Source organism: Aquila chrysaetos, chromosome 5, assembly GCF_900496995.4.
Source record: "Aquila chrysaetos chrysaetos chromosome 5, bAquChr1.4, whole genome shotgun sequence".
NCBI lineage: Eukaryota > Metazoa > Chordata > Aves > Accipitriformes > Accipitridae > Aquila > Aquila chrysaetos.
In genome coordinates, this window is record NC_044008.1 from 14,492,619 (window position 1) to 14,510,411 (window position 17,793).

Here is a 17,793-nt window from a genome sequence, read left to right on the forward strand (position 1 = left end):
ATCCCAAGGGCTGTTAAACACTACAACTTACTGCCTAAGGCAGGTTGTGGAATCTCCATCCTTGGAGATATTCAAAACCCAACTGGGCATGATCCTGAGCAACCTGCTCTAGGTGACCCTGCTTGAGCAGGGGGGTTGGACTAGACCAGAGGTCCTCACCCACCTCAGCTCTTCTGTGAATTTCAATTTCTAAAATTAATTTACAAAAAAAAAAAAAAAAAACCACCACAACGAACCCAAAAAAGAAACAAAAAAAACCTCCAAAACAATCAATCAATCAACCATCTCTGCAGGAATAAAATGTATTAACTGTGCGGTTTTTTTCCAGCAAAATTGCTGATTTTTTTATATTTTTGGCTGATTTTAACTTTTTAGTTTTCATTTTCTCTTTTGCTTCCTTTATACCACAATGAAAATGTTACCATTTTGATACCAAAACCAAAGAAAACATTTTTGATCAGGAAATTAGAAATGAGAACACTTCAACTTGCTGTTTTGCACAGGAAATGCCTTTACTACTATATTTCTACTTTCTTAAAATACACTCAATCATAAGATCATTCCAGCTGGAAGGGACCTTAGGAGGTCTCTAGTCAAACCCCTCCCGATCAGAGCAGGGTCAGCTAGGAGGTCAGGCCAGGTTGCTCAGGATTTTACCAGTCCAGTCTTGGAAACCTCCAAGGTCAGAGACTGCACCACCCCTCTGGGAAACCAGTGTCACTGCCTGGCTGTCCGCATAAAGAAAAAGGTTTTCCTTATATCCAGTATAAACACCTCATTTCAGCTTACGCTCGTCGTTTCTCACCCTCTCACCATCCACCTTTGTATCATAGAGCCTTAATGATCTCTTTGCAGGTACAGGAACAGGCTGTTTTTAGGCCTCCCTTCTCCAGCTTGTACAACTGCAGTTCCCTCAGCCTCTCCTTGCAGGGCAAGTGCTCCAGCCTCTGACCATTTTGATACCTCTCTGCTGAACTTGTTCCAGTTTACTGATATGTGTCTTGTACTGGAGGGGGGCAAAACTGGACAGAGCATTCAAGATGCAGCCCAAAGAGTGCTGAGTGTGAGGGCCCAGAGTGCATCCACCTCACACAAGTTTAGCTGGCTAAAGCAGAGTTCAGCTGGCTGAGCCCAAGGTCAGCTCCTTTGCTGGTCAGAGCTGCTGTATAAAGAGCCACCTGCCAGCTACAGACAAACTGTGTTATCAGAACACAGCATATTTACTCAACTTTGCATTTACAGAGCTATTCTGTCCCTTACCCTTCTTTTGCACCATACACATCATCTTCACACCTTAGCTGGCACTGATGGACACTTTAGGCATTACAGGTTATTGTATGCAGTAACGTTGAATTCAATTGAATTCACAGAAATACGAGTTCCTGATTTTTCAATGTTAAATATTTTTAAAATAACCCATTTTACAAAAAGGAGAAGTACAGTTCATAGGGCAGAACTGGGTAGTATTACAACTCAGGCAGCATTGTTAGGACAACAGAGATTTATTTATGACCCAGACTGTCAAAAGTTCTGACAATGTAGTGTACATTGCTTTCTTCTTACTAACAGAGCAGCCAAGATTAAAGAGGAATTTCAAAAGAAAGTTTGTTTCAAAATGCTTCTGGGAAAGAACACGTCTCAAATATATCACGAGCACATCTATGGCGTTAATCAACAGTGAAACACAACCACTCATTTCTTCAGCAAAACAAAAAGTATATATTTCCAATACATGCTTTAGCTTTTCAAATCCAGGAGGTGTCCCCAAAGCTACCTCTTGGCTAACAAAGCAGTGTGAAAAATAATGAAAACATGTAGTCACAACTTTAGCACGGCACCCTCAGTCAAGAATGGAGGTATGGTGTAAGTTATGAACCGTACAATCCCCTGCCCTTCTCTTTCTAAATACGCCACTTCTGTGAAGCATATTCTTTATTATCAACAGAAAAAGTCAACAAACATACAGTAATTAAAATGTGTGCACTCCAAGCAGCTAGCAAGCACAATTAGCATGTAGTAATCCCTGAAATTGTGTTTAGTATACAATTACTTCACAAGTTTCTTACTCTTAATATTATCAGCTCTCTGATTAGACAGAATACTATTTTGAACTTTTAAATTATTTGAGAGAAATGCTTTCTTCTGGAAGTCAGAAGAGTTAATTCTAAGAGAGTGTAACTCCTAGAAGCACCACTTCATTTTTATTTCTTTGACAGAAATAAATTCCTGGATGAATAGGAATGGTTTATAAGTCCCTCCAAACAGAACATGGTGAAACATTTAGAAATCTTCAGCAAGAAGCTAGGGCAGAATACTACATAAAATAGTATTTATAAAAATCCAAGGGACCCTCAGCTCACTTAAAAACAAAGATACCTTCCACATTCAGAAAACCTCTTCAAAAAGTTTTATAGCCATCAAATTAACTCTGTGAGTCCTCTATCATCTTTCCACCTTGGCAACACACTCGCCTAATGGTTCAAAAAAGACTTTTCCCCAGCTGCCACTATCTATACTTGTGCTTTTTATCTACAGTTTCATGTTCCCACTGTTTAACTGGCCCAAGTCTTTCACTGTCCCACAACTGCGAGCCATGTGTTCACATTCCAAAATTTCATGAACAAGAATGAGAAGCAAAAGCATTCTTTAAAGAGTAAAAGCTTAACCCAAACTAAATTACTTGCACAAAAGAAAGTCCTTAACCTCAGCTGGCTGAATTTTCAACCTTTTAAGCATATACTTAAAGACAGAACTATACTTCTCACTTTTTTTAGCAGAAAGCATTTCTGAACTTCCCTGGTTGCTACGGAAATGAATCATCTTTAGTTGTAAGCTAGAAATTCTGATACAAAACAGATCCTAGACTGAAGTTGAAGCAGATATACTAGACAAAACTCTTTTCCAGTAAAAAAAACCCACACCAACACATTTGATCCTCTGATGGACTGACATCTGAAAAAAGCATACTCCTGCAAAAGTAGCTTCACCAGAAGATCTCTCACTTGTCACTAAACTGGAAAAACATTGTTCCAGAGCAATCACACAAAGAAACTCAACAAATTCTGCTGCTATCAGCAACAAGGCAATTAATAGAATGATAAAGTAAATTTTTTGCCCCTAATTCACAAGATTTGCTTTTTCTAATAAAAAAACCCATGGCCTCTGGACTGAACAGAGTTAAGAATCAAGAAACAGATTTTTAGTCTGGCTGTACCTAAACTTTTAAGGAAAGATTTATTTCACTTAATGTTAGCTTCCTGCCAAGTAGGTATATACAGCCAAACTAGTTTCCTAAGTTCCCATTATAGCCATAGAAATCTAACCAATACAGTTTATGGTGCAATTCATCTGACTGAACGTAGAACCAACTTTAGTATGAGACGAATCACACCCTACACTCCAATGACTGCATCAACTAGCTCTGCACTGTCTATAAAAAGACACTAGCTTAGATGCAGGAACCCACTTGGAGTTAGGCGAATCTGATCTGTAAATCAGTCTTTAGACAAGCTTCTCTGAGGGAAGGTATATTGATACAAGCTATCACACCAACTGAAGCAAGTGAGCCATTATTTGTAACACTACACAGGTAATCCTTTATCCCTGTATTTCAGGTTCCCTCACTACAGAATCATAGTACCAAAATATGTAAGTTTACATCTGGGTGACTGTATCTCTGTGCAAATATTTATAAAGGTTACAGTACAGTAAAAGGAACATAGGTCTGGAAAATCCTGTTGGGACCTGCAGTCCTGTTCCCCACTATCACAGCTACCACGCCTCAAAAACTTTCAAGACCAGACTGTTCTCTAACCTACAAGCAGTTTCAGTTTCTGGCATCAATACTTAGAGCAAAAGGGTCCTTACTTGTAAACTATAAAGCAACACATAAGCAGAGAACCAGTGCTCTGTAACTAGAAGCAAAGGTACTCTCAAAATGCCACAAAGTTCCCGTCCTGTTTGTTAAACCCTAAGACACACTCCTGTTTCTTCCATGCAATCAGAGTTTAATGTAACACTGTCAACTCAAGAGATATTTTCTGTTAACTATATTTGATTTACTAGGATTATGAAGTTCTAATTCTCATCAAAGTAACACTAATTTTTAATACAACAAAGAGGTGCAAGAATTAGATCATTTGCAGTCTTAGAAGTCTTTCCTGATTATGCAAGTTACTTGTTACAGCTAGAGAACAAACCAAGCTTCTTTAGCTGCACACATGTTTAACCATGCTTTCAGAATCAGTTCAATGCTTAGGTTGTAGGGTAAATGTAAAGTCTACAGAATTAGAATTAATCTAATTAAAGTTAAAAAAGTAACTGAAATCTTACTCATCTTTTTGACCATTAATTTTGTTTACATTATGTTTGTTTACATTTGTTTGAGTTACCTTCATTTACAGTTCTTTCCTTAGTACCTCCTTCTGTTCTGTTTCTGTACCTACTCAGCATTTAGTTTGCTGCAGGAGCAATAATAAAATAAAAACCAATTTATGATTAATGCAGGCACTTCTGAACACTAAGTAGTGAACCTGGATACAAGTCCCTTTAACATAAATAATGACACAAGAGAACAAGCTCTACGGTACAGTTAAGGTGATCACGACCTCAGTATTTCTTTATCAAATCTCTATTTTCCTATTTCTTTTATGTTTCTAGCTGTTCCCATCTCCCTGCTTGTTCCCAAGCTGGAAATCTATTGCCAAGAAAGAATAAAACAAAACAACTTTCCTGCAGAGGATGCAAGGAAAGAAGAACATTTTGGTCTAAGATACAATAATTATTCCTTCTCCTGAAAATTATTTATCAGCTAATTAAGACATGGAGGTATTTCAAGAATTTACCACTCCTGAAAATATTTAAATGCTCTGGAAGTTCTCACGAGTCCACATGCCAGCCACAAAACACACAAGGTCTATGTGTACAGGACACACACATTCAGAAACTTCAGAATTCTTAAATTTACATAAATATGTACCTAGCGGTGCAACACATTGCACTGTTGAAGTAAAACCATGCTCACTTACACTTTCACATGCAAAAATTGTCCCCCTACAGAAATAAGAGAACTTGGAAAAAAGTCTTTGGATAGCCAAGGACTCTGTCCTCCTGCAGGGGCAGGAGGAAAATTAGGGAAAAGGCTATAGGAAGGATGAGAAGCAAAGGATTATTGGGCTAAGAATCATTTAAAAATTTTTCTCATATTATTTACACTGGCTGTAGCAGAGAGAAGAAAAGGATATAATGATTGTTTCAGCAGGGATTTAATGCTGTCTGCACTGCTTTTCATTTACAGATTTGTTTAAAAACAAGTCAACAAGTTACAAATGTTAAAATTTGATTTCTCTGTTTACAATTAAATAAATTAAATAAATATACATAGAGGTATTTGCTTTTCCTAGCATATCAAGGCTCTGTCAGTAAAAATTGGTATAGCTCCACTGAAATCAATGATATTTACCTATTTATAACCATGAAAAGTTTAGTTAATAGTCTGAGAGAATCCTAAACAACAGAGAGGAGTGCAAAGTTTCCAAGCCTCAACACACAAACTTAAGCTCTTATGCCTCACTGGGAATTAAAGTGACTTGACTTTCAAAACTACTAACCACCTATTACTCTAACATCTTTGAGAGAAATTCTGGTATCTGGCTGTTCCATGTATGATGTCCTTTAACTAGCTTTAAGCAGCACATTTTGTTATACACAGAAATATGGCTTTAGAAGACAAATTTATGCTACAGTTAAATTTCAGTGAAATAAAAATGTGTGTATCATACAGAAATTTGTATCATATGAAAAAAATGCACCAATAATTGTTATTTATGCAATTCTGTTGTTCCTACAGTAAACGAGGCAAAACAAAACACAAAACCAGCAGTACAGTAGAAAAAAATACTTGTTGCCAAGCTCAGCTTAGAAAGATAAAATACATACCTTTTCATGTTTCTTCATAAAGTTGGTCTTTCTAATTTTCCCATGATGCTGTAAACAACAGAAAAGAGCAAATATTGTATGTAAATTATTTTATGCTCCTTCTATAGCAAAGACAGAATCAAAACAGTCAACAAAGAACTGTACACTATGTATGTTAATATGCTAGTCTGGGTGTCCTTCTTTACTACATCTCCAGTATTTGCCTCTGATGTTACCAGCGATCCTTCTTACCAGAAGCCTTAAAATTACACTTGGCTTACTTCTTGCTTCCTTGTGTCCCACATGGTGCAAAGCCAAAAACCACCACACTAATATTTTTTGGTGACATGCATAAGTTTTTTTTCTGATCTAATCAGGGACTGATGAGAAAAGGCAGTAAAAATTTGTTTTTAATATGACTTCATGCCACCATCCTCCTCCTATCCTCAATCGTCTAATGAAAAAGACAGACGTTTCATTTCCTTCTATTTCCAGAGAAGTTTAAATGATGGTCACTTCATTTTTTAAATGTATCCATGCATAAAATCCATCTGAATTTTCACCTTTTATCTGCTCCATTTTCAAATTTGGATGGTACGCAAGCTGGCAGAATGACAACCAGGAATTCAATCGATAAAATACAAAGATAGTTCAAGGTGCAGGAGCTAAACGACAAACAGAAGGTGGGGCGGGAAAAGGAACATCATTTAAAAAGGCGCAGCTTTAAAGCAGCATTAAGAAAGGAAGGGCTGTCCAAAGAAAATAATCAAGTGTTCTTGGATCTCAACTGAAAATCTGAGGGCAAGACAAGGACAGGAATATAGTAAACAGGATGTTACAAATGAACGGGTTAAAAAAAAACAAAAAAAAAAGACAGAGAGACATGAAAATGATGTAAAATTGGTGGAGAGGTACAAGTATAATATTCTTTAAACATAGTTAAGTGCTATTTCTCAAAATATCACCTGATGAGTTTTTCCACAGCCTTGAGAAGTATACCTTATTAATAAGTACACGTTATAAGCATGCTCAGTGAATCAGGGAAAAAAATATCTCAAATGAAGGAATTTTTTTTCCATCATGTTTAAAATCTTGTACTTAGTATTTGTGGACCTCAATACTCAGCCAAGTCAAGACGATCTCAGTAACTGTGGCTTTTCTTGACTGACTTCTGAAGAGCTTAGTATTAGACAGTGCTTTAAGTTTTCTTTGCATAATTTGCCAGACTAAAAAAAATTGGTTCGTTCAATTAATACGTATCACACACACACACAGACAGCACAGGAATCTTTTTATCATGCCTTTGGAAAGAAGACTACAGTGATAAAAGAGACCTTTTGGAGAGGAAAGTGATCAAGCCTGAGGTTACACAGCATGCTAGTGATGGATCACAACAAACTGCATTCATGCATTTCAAAGGTTATGCTGGGATCTCCATATGGTGTATTTAAGTTATATCAAACGTGTTTCAAAGCAAGTGAGCAGGTGCCCTATTTCTGTGCAAGCACACGAAATTCAGAGCTAATTTTCAGTTAGTTTTTAATCCTGTTTAATATTAAAATGATAAAATGAAGACTTCATATAGATCACTATTCTTTTTTGTTTTAAAGACTACCTTTCAAAACCAACTTCATATTTTTCTCTCTATCTACTGCAAAGCTCCTGAATTTTCATATAACTAATAGCAGCGCTGCCAATTATTACTTCATTGCTTTATCAGCATTCCAGGCTGCCACAAACTGTGACATTAGCTGTAGTACAGTCTAGCAGCTATACCGGTAGTGCAGATTAGCAGCTCAATGACCATCTTTTTGCTTGCATCCCTTTTGCTGTTCAGCAGTCCTTAGGTAAATACTCCAGAAGATACTTTTCTGTAATCTACTCGGAATCTCATTACAAACCTGATAAAACCATATTCTATTTTCACATTCCACATGACTCAAAACCACTCAACTTGAACACCACCTCCCCCAGAAGTGTTGGTTTTGGTGGGCTTTGAGATGCAGCTATTTCTGAAATTCACTTTAGCACCTGATGAAGGGCTAATTTCTGTTTCACCAATTCTTGGGAAAAATACTTAATATCACTGAATGAAATACCTTCATGGTCCTTGCTTCAAAAACTTAGAAGCTCATGTTTATTGTACAAAAGATTAGTGGGGTTCATGTGCAAGAGTGGAAACTAACTTCAGAGATAATGAAAAAGGAGAAAGGAAAAAAATTGAGCAGGTTATTCAGTGAACACAAACAAGAAAGATGTGGCACTTTTTGATAACGTCCTTTACTGACTTGACTCCTGGAAGCTTTCCTGTTTCTTTGAGTTCCAAGACTGATGTGGAAAAATCTGGGCATAACCACTTCTTCAGTAAATAAATCTGTTACAAAGAAATTGCTTTGGCCAAGTGAAAAGAACAAAGGTTGCCCATAAAGAAAACTTGTCAATCTGCACTTACTCTAAGTAATCCTCTACTCTTCTCAGGAAAGGACTAGACAGAAGGGTGAAACACCTACAGCTGTCAATGTAGGATAATAGCAGAAACACAAAACCTGTATTTAAACTAAAAACGTACTAGTATATTATCACTAGGAACTGCAGTAACTTCTCAAAACATGTATCCACAATTTTTTTTTCAAGAAGGAAGAAGAAAACAAGCATATTTCTACAAATTTGGCTTGCTCTCATCTTCTTCAATTGTTCACACCTATCTTTCATGAGTACCATATATTTATATACACATGCATATATTAATACATACTAAAGTAGAAAATTTGATGTTGGTAAAATGCATAGAAAGCATAATTGCCCAATCACTTTTCTGATATCTGTCTTCCTGCCTACATTTTGTCAAATTAAGACATCAAAAACAATGCAACGAGGCAGGCTTGAGGAGCATGAAGATTCTGGGTAAGAAAGAGACAGACTACAAACTATGGCACCACAGCATTTGTTTGCAGCATGACCACAACATAGCCCAAAGAAGAAAAGAAGAAAAAAAAATTCAACCTATATACGGCAAGAACTTACAGAAAATGGGGTTTAGCTCATGATTTGGTAGTGAGGATTAAGACATTCATCCTAAAACATGCATTACCATCATTGCAACACAACATGTTGTTCCATTAGCTGGCACGTCTTCTGCAAGAGCAACTGTTTGTATGTTTCTGTTTCAGAAGCTTAAAATTGTATAAATAAGTTAATAATGCACTATGTCATTTTACCTCATTAAAGGCTAATGCAGTTGTGGTTTGTATCTTACTCCAGAAATTTAAGTGTGGCTTATACCTAAGGACACTCCAGGCACTCCACTAAAATCTTTACAAAACGGAGCTATATCAACTTACAAAAGCAAAGCACAATACTTGTGCTAAAACAGTGTTACGCATGTTTTGACATTAACAGGAAGTTGGGTTTATTAGACATTAATAATGACTAAGTGATCATTACCAATCACAACATGTGATCTACAGAAAAACTTCTGATCAAATCAAATGAACCACACACAGGAACACAGCTCAAAATGAATGGTTGAAGAGTTGTAAACTAGGATATTCAGTATGCAGGAATTCAGTCAGCAGCACTAAGAAAAAAATCTCATTACCTTAAGAAAGAACCTCTTATCTGTCCTAACAGGATTGTAGGAGGCAAGGTAAGCAGCTATTAGAAGAAATTTGGAGTAATAAGGAAGTTCCACATGTGTATGTGCAGAAAGTCCTATAAAACAAACAGTTTATGAGTCGTTGAAACCCACTCTGAACATTCACAACCTTCAAATTAGACTTGTTTGCATTCTTCTTTTCCTTCTCTCCTGCTCTACTCCTGTAACTAAATGAGTATAGCAACTTTCTCAACCCCATTATCACAGATATAAAATCAGTGAAGGGCCAAGGAATGGCACAAAGCTAAACAAAACTAACATTCTGAACTCCTTATGGACTCATCTCAGAAACTGCGTTTGAAGGATCAGAGATTCATAAATCACTAAGGTGTAATCTCCCCCAAAAAAAAAAAAATAAAAAAAATTTCCAGGCTACTTTCATTTACAGTAATATTTCTGGCAAACAGGGCAGATAAAAGATGTATTTTAATACAACGGCAAAGCTTTTCTCAAAAACCCAGCTTTCAGGCTAGGCTACTCCAGACTGTGCCAGAGAGCTCAGCCAGGAACGGGGCTGGCATGGTGGAGAAAGGCGCAGTGCTGCACTTCAGAAAAACAGCTCAGCATCTCACAATTTTTTGCTACTGTTTTACCTTCTACAAAAAATGCTTTCAAAATTTTAAACTTGATCCAGCTGACCTAGCCCGCTACATGTATACTTCATTAAGACTGAAGTCTCACCCATTAAAACACACAACTACAGTCTAGTGAGTATTTTCCTTCCCTCTTTTTACTTTTACTTTGTATTTTTTTCCCTTTACATTCCCCTGCTCTTGTCACTGTAGTTGCTTCTTTTACACAGCTTATGCATATGAATAGGATGGTCAAACCACCTTACTTCATCAGTTGTCTAACTATGGAGATGACTAAAGGGTCTCTCTTGTGCCTTCTTTGCTTACAGGTTTTCACTTCGACAGTTTCTTGTTCTGTGAAGTACCCATACCCTTATGCTTTAATCCACAAATATCAGCAAATAAAGATCAAGGAATTAATCTTAAGTTTTAAACATGTTTAAGAGCCCCCAGTGTGATGAGAAGCATCCTAAATGATAGCTAGTATTAACTTCCTCTCATGTAGGCACAAAAGGACAGCAGTTTTAGTTTCATTTACAGTCAAGAGATTGTTTTGTATTGCATGTTAATTACAAAATGCAACACGAAATAAATACTTACATATAGACAATTTAGTTTAATACAGAAATATCTGTTTCTACTCCATTCTTCTGGTCGGCCAATATTGCATCATGCACTGAATGATTTGCTTATTTACATCCACAGTAAAATTTATTATAACAGTTTTTTAAGCATGTTATTATCAAACGCTGTTTACCAACAAGACAATTTTTCCTACTACATATACCTAAAAATCCTACAAAATGCATTTTAAATAAAGTCTCCCTTTTTGGGGTTGTCAGGCGCAAGAGTATTTCATGATCATCTAGGCACAGAAGGAGGGAGTTTAATAAGAACACTGTGAATCAAACTCCTTTGGTCAACAATGTCAAAAAATTACTGATCATAAAGCAAGTATAGCAAACAGTCTGATGACTGCAATTATCTTAAGACAATTTTAAAATAAGTAGCTATTTTACCTACTATCTAAAGAAGAAACTACTTGTCACAATAAATAATATGGCAAAAGTGTTCCCAAACTACGAACTGGTCAAAAGACCATGACCAACTGACATTGCCAGGAAAGTATTTTAGTATTCTTTCCTAAATTGTAAATGAAGGCCAACATATATTGACATTCAACTTTCAAGCCTGTCTAAAGTATAAAATCAACAAAGCTGTACTCCTCCAAGGAAAGAACAGAAAGAATTCTTGCAATTCTGACATTTCTCTTTGCCAAGAAATCAGGACACAGGACAGCTGTTTTGTTTAGGAATGTGCTAATCCAGCGTAATACACCAGGTATAATTTTCCCTTCTCCCCACTCAGATAATTCTGCCAGTTGGCACACATGGGCTTGACCATCAGGGGTCAGCCCACTCCTCATCCATTCTTACATGAGAAATACTGACTTAAAGAAATCTGCTTTTGCCCACAAAGGACCTTAGGAAAGATTACTCCCAGGATATATGCTAGGGGAAAAAATAGTAACAGTCCTTTGTAGAACACCTTCTCAAAAAACCATGATTACCCTGAACTGTAACTGAATGCTAAGAGGTAGCCTCGTTTGTATAATTTCATTCACACGTTCTCAGATAACAATGACCAAGTCAAACTGAAAAGTACATATTTCACATTACAAGCCCCTACAGAGTTATTGTATCTGATACCTTTCAACTGCCCAGGTTCTCCGTTGTCACACTGTAAGCGCTCCCACTGTGAGCTAAAAGACAAGATAATGCAAATATATAAAGATGAAGTATTTGTTAGTCTTTTAGAGAGAACTACCTGCTTGGTATATGTATATTTTAATTTCATGACACTGGCCAGGATACAGTTACTAAGAGAATAATTAAAAATACCAAGTCTTACTACCTTGCACATAAGTTTCAATGATGTGCAGACTATGCATATTTGAAAAAGCTGCAGAAAGTAATGCTATATTAAGGTATAAAAGTGAGTACAAGCTAATTGTAAAATAGTGATTTCTTTCCATCCAACTACCACCAGTAAGAAAATATCAATAGCGTTCTAAGTTGCAAGAACAATGCATAATTGGATGAAAAGTAAAGACTCTGATAGTTTTGGGGTCTTTTTTATCTGCTTAATGAATGTTTATACTAGTGAGAACAATATTATAATTACTTCATAATGTAATTTTGAAGTCTACATAAAAAACAAAGCAATATTCATTCTGCACCGAAAAACTCTGAAGACATCAAGATGGAACATTTTGTCAGTGAGAAATGTCTACAAGTAGTCTGGTGTTTTCCTAAACAACAGCAAAAAATTTCACTTTAAAACTTCCCTTAAGGAATGACATTGTTAGAAATGTCATGATTTTAGATCATTTTGTATACCACAAGGGGATAAAAAAAAAAAAAAGTCTGTTAAAGCACCAGTGCTTTTTTGGTTTTGTTTTTTAAAGATCTTTATGAACAGCCATAAGCCATAAAACTTATGAAAACACTTTAATGAGAGCCGATGTAATACTCAAATTATAATGAATGATCAACCAAATTATCAATGAGCAAATTTTTTATCCAATGTCTATTTTACAGGTAGAAAAGTTTCATTTTCATCTCAGTTCAGGTAGCACAACAGCTGATAGCAAAGCTCTACTGCTGTAACTTACAACTTGAAGAAAGGCCCAGAGTAATTACAGTTCTGTGGCCAGAAAAACTGATACGGTCCTTTTAATTCCTCAAGCATTTACAGATACACAGAGGTAAATCCTAGAACTGTTATGCAGAAAGCTGAAATTTATAATAAAAAAACCCAGTAAAGCTCAAATTTATAATAAAAGAAAACTGTAAAGAGGGAAATTCAGTTATTTGGAAACAATTCATAAACTATTTTATATCATAAATTCATATTACACCCTAATTAGAGTAGGCAATTACACGATATAATAAGTCAGGAAGAACCCGAGTAGACTGTGCACTGAAGATCAATACTAAGTATAAATACATATTTAAGGCAAATAGAATAATGCCTCATTGTACAGTGAAGTCTGGCTCATATGGAGTAAAATCAATTCTCTTTTTGAAGGAACGATCACTTTTCCATAACATTTAGCATCGACTTCCACTACACAGCCAGGTTCAGTTACCAGAATACTCTATGGCCTCAATGACATTGAAAGGAAAGAAATCATTATGTTTGTATTGAGACAAAGAAATCAAACACTACTGCATTATCTCTCTTTACGTAGCATAATATCAGAATCACTCATCTTAAAAGTGGGGAAGACATTAAAACCGAGCCGATTATTACCATTAAAAATGAACATCACCACCTTTTTTCTAGCAGTCTGGCAACTTGAGAAATAAACAAGGAATCTAAAACCACACCAAGAGAAACTCAGCCCATTAGCAGGACACCAGCTTTTAATGCTATCAAAAATGGTAATTCCATGTAACGAAAATTTTGCCCTTGGAGAAGAAAAAAAGCAGTCAGAAAGCACAGTAAGGGTACAAACCTAGCTCCATTAAACAAAGCTAAGGAACACAGATGTTCAAGATCTGTAACATCTCATAAGAATTTTGATGCTTGCATGCATCCTCAGAACAGTGAGGATCTGTCAAGTCAACGTTACAAGTGTGTTTTAAACTGTGCCTGTGTATATTCTGGTGACAGATTCCCATGCTTGGCAGTTTCATACATGACAAAAAATGGATCTATCTGCATGACCATCAGTGAAAAAGAGAACACAACCTACTGTCACTGCTTTACTTAAATATTTTATATGCTACAAATACAGTTTTGTTTAAAAATTTCCTCCCGAGATACCCTATTTCTAACATTATATGGCAAGAAAGAAACACATGTTAAAGAAAAAAGATTCTATCTAGCAAAAAAGAAACACTAGCCATGAAACATAATTGAGAGAGTAAATATTTAGAGAGGAAGCTTGTTAAAAACAGCAACATCAACAAAACAAACAAGGCCTCGCCCCCAAGTTACCTGGATATTTCCCGAAGATAAACAGTCTGCATTGCCTTCTTCAAATGAGGTTCAATATTCTTCCAGAGTTTGCGGGTGTCACGTTCATTTGCTGCACCAAGCCAGAATCAACTCTGTTAAATATTTAACTCACACAACACCTGAACAGTCACAGGCATGACACAGTAAATCTAACACCTTGCCTCTGAAATGCTATATTAGGACAATGCACCATCATCATCCATTTGCAAGCACATGCTACCACACAAGACTGTTTCTCTGTGGTTACTCTGAGATACTCTAGGACAGTTTGGCAGAACCACTGCTCTCATTTTCTCCTCTTCGCCTTGACAGAGAAATTACTTATCTCACTACTTCGCAAAAGTCCTGGTGGTTGAGTTAGGAGAAAGATTTATAGGGGGAAGCAAGTTTTCATGGTATTTCCATTTCATTTCCATAAAACACCACCAACAGATGTAATCTACTGCTTCTGCTGCAAATGTTGCCTATTGGGTGCAACTGGAATAAGCAAAGCTGTTGTGACCAGAGAAATGGTCAAAACACAGTGACGATCAAAGCAAAGTCCTCCACAAAATCCACAGGGGAGGGGGGGCACATGCACTCTCATACCCTGCTCAAATTAAAGAGAGAAACTTACCTTCTCCTCTGACCACTGGTTCACAGTATTTAGAAAAATTGAGCGCTGCCTATAGAAAGGAAAAAGTACAACATATTAAAAAGGTACTATATATTTGACCTAGCTACAGAATGTAACAAGCAGCATAATTCATTACTTTGCAAAACCAATTAATTATTTTTCAGTCAATAATTATGCTGCTTGCTTCCAAACATTATACTGTAAAACATCACAACATTTCTGTAGATTAAAATACAAACAGAAGTAATCTATCACACGTTACTTGGTTTTGATGTCTGTAAAACCTGTTTACTGTACTCAGGGGTTGCATATTTTTTTAAATAACAATGTAACTAAACATTATAAATGCAATAAAAATGTTTTAATGAACTTTTTTTACTCCTTTCATTTTCAGATAAAACTTTCCATTCCAGGAGCAGTTCAGCATGTTCAAAGGTAGGCCACACATACTTACACACAAAAAAGCAGCAATTACTAAAAAAAAAAAGCCCTGCTAACACATTTCATATTCAAAAGAACTCCTTTTGCCTATGGTAAGATTGAGAGACTTTTGACAAGGTTGTAATCTAGATTTTTTTCTAAAAATGCTTAAATCAATGTTACACAATTTTGTAAAATAACAATCCTCACATTTCATTCTCCTTTTGTTCTACTGCACCTTATTAAATCTCTGTGCTAGTTTACAGAACTCAATGCAATAACTTCCATATATAAATCTAATATAATTCCAGAATGTATTATTAATAATCATCCATAATAACATGCACATTTAGAGTCTGTGTTAGACACTATGGAGTTGTTCAGAAGCCTACAGACAGCTGTATGTGTCTGTCATTACCTTCTACAGAAGAGACTTGTCAAGCACAAAAAGAATCTAGGGTCCAATTACGTAAATCTTTTCATAATATTGGTATTTCCCACACACACAAACAGTGCATCTAAAGCTAATGAAATTATTCTGATAAGCGGAGCCACTCAGTACATAGCTAGAAGAACTGTGACCCTAGTTTTGTGTCTCCACCAGATTTCAGCCATCTCATTTAAATATAAAACCTGTATAGTTAACAGATTAAGTTCAGCTGAAGTTTAGCTGTTTTCCTGACAGAAATGCAGGCAGGACATTCAGATCATCTCACCAGCACTAATTTGTTCACCGGCTGTAATCACCGATCACTTCAAACTCATCAAATTTCCTTGTACACAGTATAGTTATTTAAATAATAATCTGATGAGCTAATAATTGTTATTGCTATTCAGCTTTTCTTATGCAAAGGTCACTGTCAAGTAATTTTTATTTTTCTTCTGCTAGTTTGTTTGCTATTACATTCTTCAACTGATATATGGTTAAAACTCCTTTTTCCAAATATCTTCAATGTATTTTTGTTCTCTCAGGCATGACTACATTGCAGGAATTTTGACTTATCTATTTTATTCTTAATTCCAAAAGAGAGACAATGAAAACATTTATGTCAGTCCTTGCTTCTCTAGGCCTTTGAGTCAAATTAATATGCTATGTTTCTGTAAAATTGTGCAACAGATCTGGCTTGTAGCAGCTTGGTTACCTTAAAATCCTCTGTAGGAAGCAAATCAAGGGAAAATTTTACACTCCTAAATAATACAGGAAAATATTTCAATTTTAAGTTAAATTTCCCATAAAGTTGAAGTATGAAGAATGTTGGGTGGCAAGTTACATTTAATAAACATGGGAAACAATGGAACTTGAGGTTGGACATGCTGAAACCATGTAATCGAACTTATTCCTTCAAATGTTGAAAGCAACTGCCTGACATTCCACTGCATTGTCCAGGAAACGAATACAACAGAAGGCTATTTAGGGATTACAGGAGTCCATGTGAGCAAGAAAGTGCAATAAGAGCAAAGTCACATAACCACATGTAAAAAGAACTTGAAGAGAAAAGAAGCACAGCAGGGCCTATCATTGCTTGGAAGAGTAAAATCATAACTATTACTTCCTCTGATTGAATTGCAAACAAACAAAAAATCACGAACCAAGCCTATAATGAAGTTGGTCCCTCAAAAACTGCTGCAGTTGCAGCAATTGCTTCTGCTATACTTATCAGTAGGCATAAAAGGTTTCATCACGTTTATCTCGTTATATCAACAGATGAAAACAGGTAGCCTAGTCTTCTTAGTCACTCTCTGATATCGAGGAACAGCTTGAGCTCAAAAACCCCAACAGAAGTTCTGGGCTGGGTGAACCACATGCAGATGGGCATCTCATTAGTGCAGCTTTTGTTGCCTCTGACTGGCAAATTACATAGCAATGGAAACCCTTTACAGCCACCAAAACAATTGCAACCTTTGTTATGGATTTCTAGGGAAACTGCATTTTGAGCTAACACATTCTTAAGAGGGTAGATATAGACTACATATAAGGAAGAAATTTTTTACGATGACGGTGGTGAAATACTGGAACAGGTTGCCTGGAGAGGTGGTAGATGTCCCAACCCTGGAAACATTCAGGTCAGGCTGGACAGGGCTCTGAGCAACCTCATCTAGTTGAAGATGACCCTGCTTATTGCAGGGGAGTTGGACTAGATGACCTTTAAAGGTCCTCTCCAACCCAAACTATTCTATGATTCTATGATTTTCTCTTTGTCCATATTCAACAACAAATCCAGACTTTCAGAGCTCATTTGACAAACACCCCAAAACAAAACAACAACTCTAAAGGAGCTCATCTCACCAGATGCTGAAGTTCCTTCAGGTCCCTACAGACCATGTAGAAGACACCAAGCAGAATATTGATATATGCAGCATAGAAATCCGCAGAATATTCTGGGGGATGATTCTGAGACAAGATCTTCTGCAGGTGTCCTGTTTAAACAAAAATAAGTTTTGTTTATTTAAAGCTAACTTAAACTGACCACATTTTACAAGTTAAGTGGAAAAACAAACTATAATCATCACTAAAAATAACCCCAAATCCACCAAAAACTACACTGATAAAAAGAATCAGCAAATATAATGGAACCAAAATGTTACTT

The 17,793-nt window shown here is 36.2% G+C and overlaps 1 protein-coding gene across 6 annotated transcripts in view; it reads right to left on the minus strand.

Annotated features, from left to right (window-relative positions):
• The window catches only part of ORC5 (origin recognition complex subunit 5), a 75,271-nt gene that overhangs the window by 41,240 nt on the left and 16,238 nt on the right, over nucleotides 1-17,793 (minus strand). For all 6 annotated transcript variants that reach the window (XM_030015584.2, XM_030015586.2, XM_030015585.2 and 3 more), the window contains 6 exons: nucleotides 17,493-17,623; nucleotides 14,786-14,834; nucleotides 14,149-14,239; nucleotides 11,853-11,905; nucleotides 9,515-9,627; nucleotides 5,938-5,985 (listed from right to left, as the gene is read on the minus strand). In XM_030015584.2, coding sequence (XP_029871444.1) covers nucleotides 5,938-5,985; nucleotides 9,515-9,627; nucleotides 11,853-11,905; nucleotides 14,149-14,239; nucleotides 14,786-14,834; nucleotides 17,493-17,623 — 485 coding nt within the window. The remainder of the gene's footprint in view (nucleotides 1-5,937; nucleotides 5,986-9,514; nucleotides 9,628-11,852; nucleotides 11,906-14,148; nucleotides 14,240-14,785; nucleotides 14,835-17,492; nucleotides 17,624-17,793) is intronic.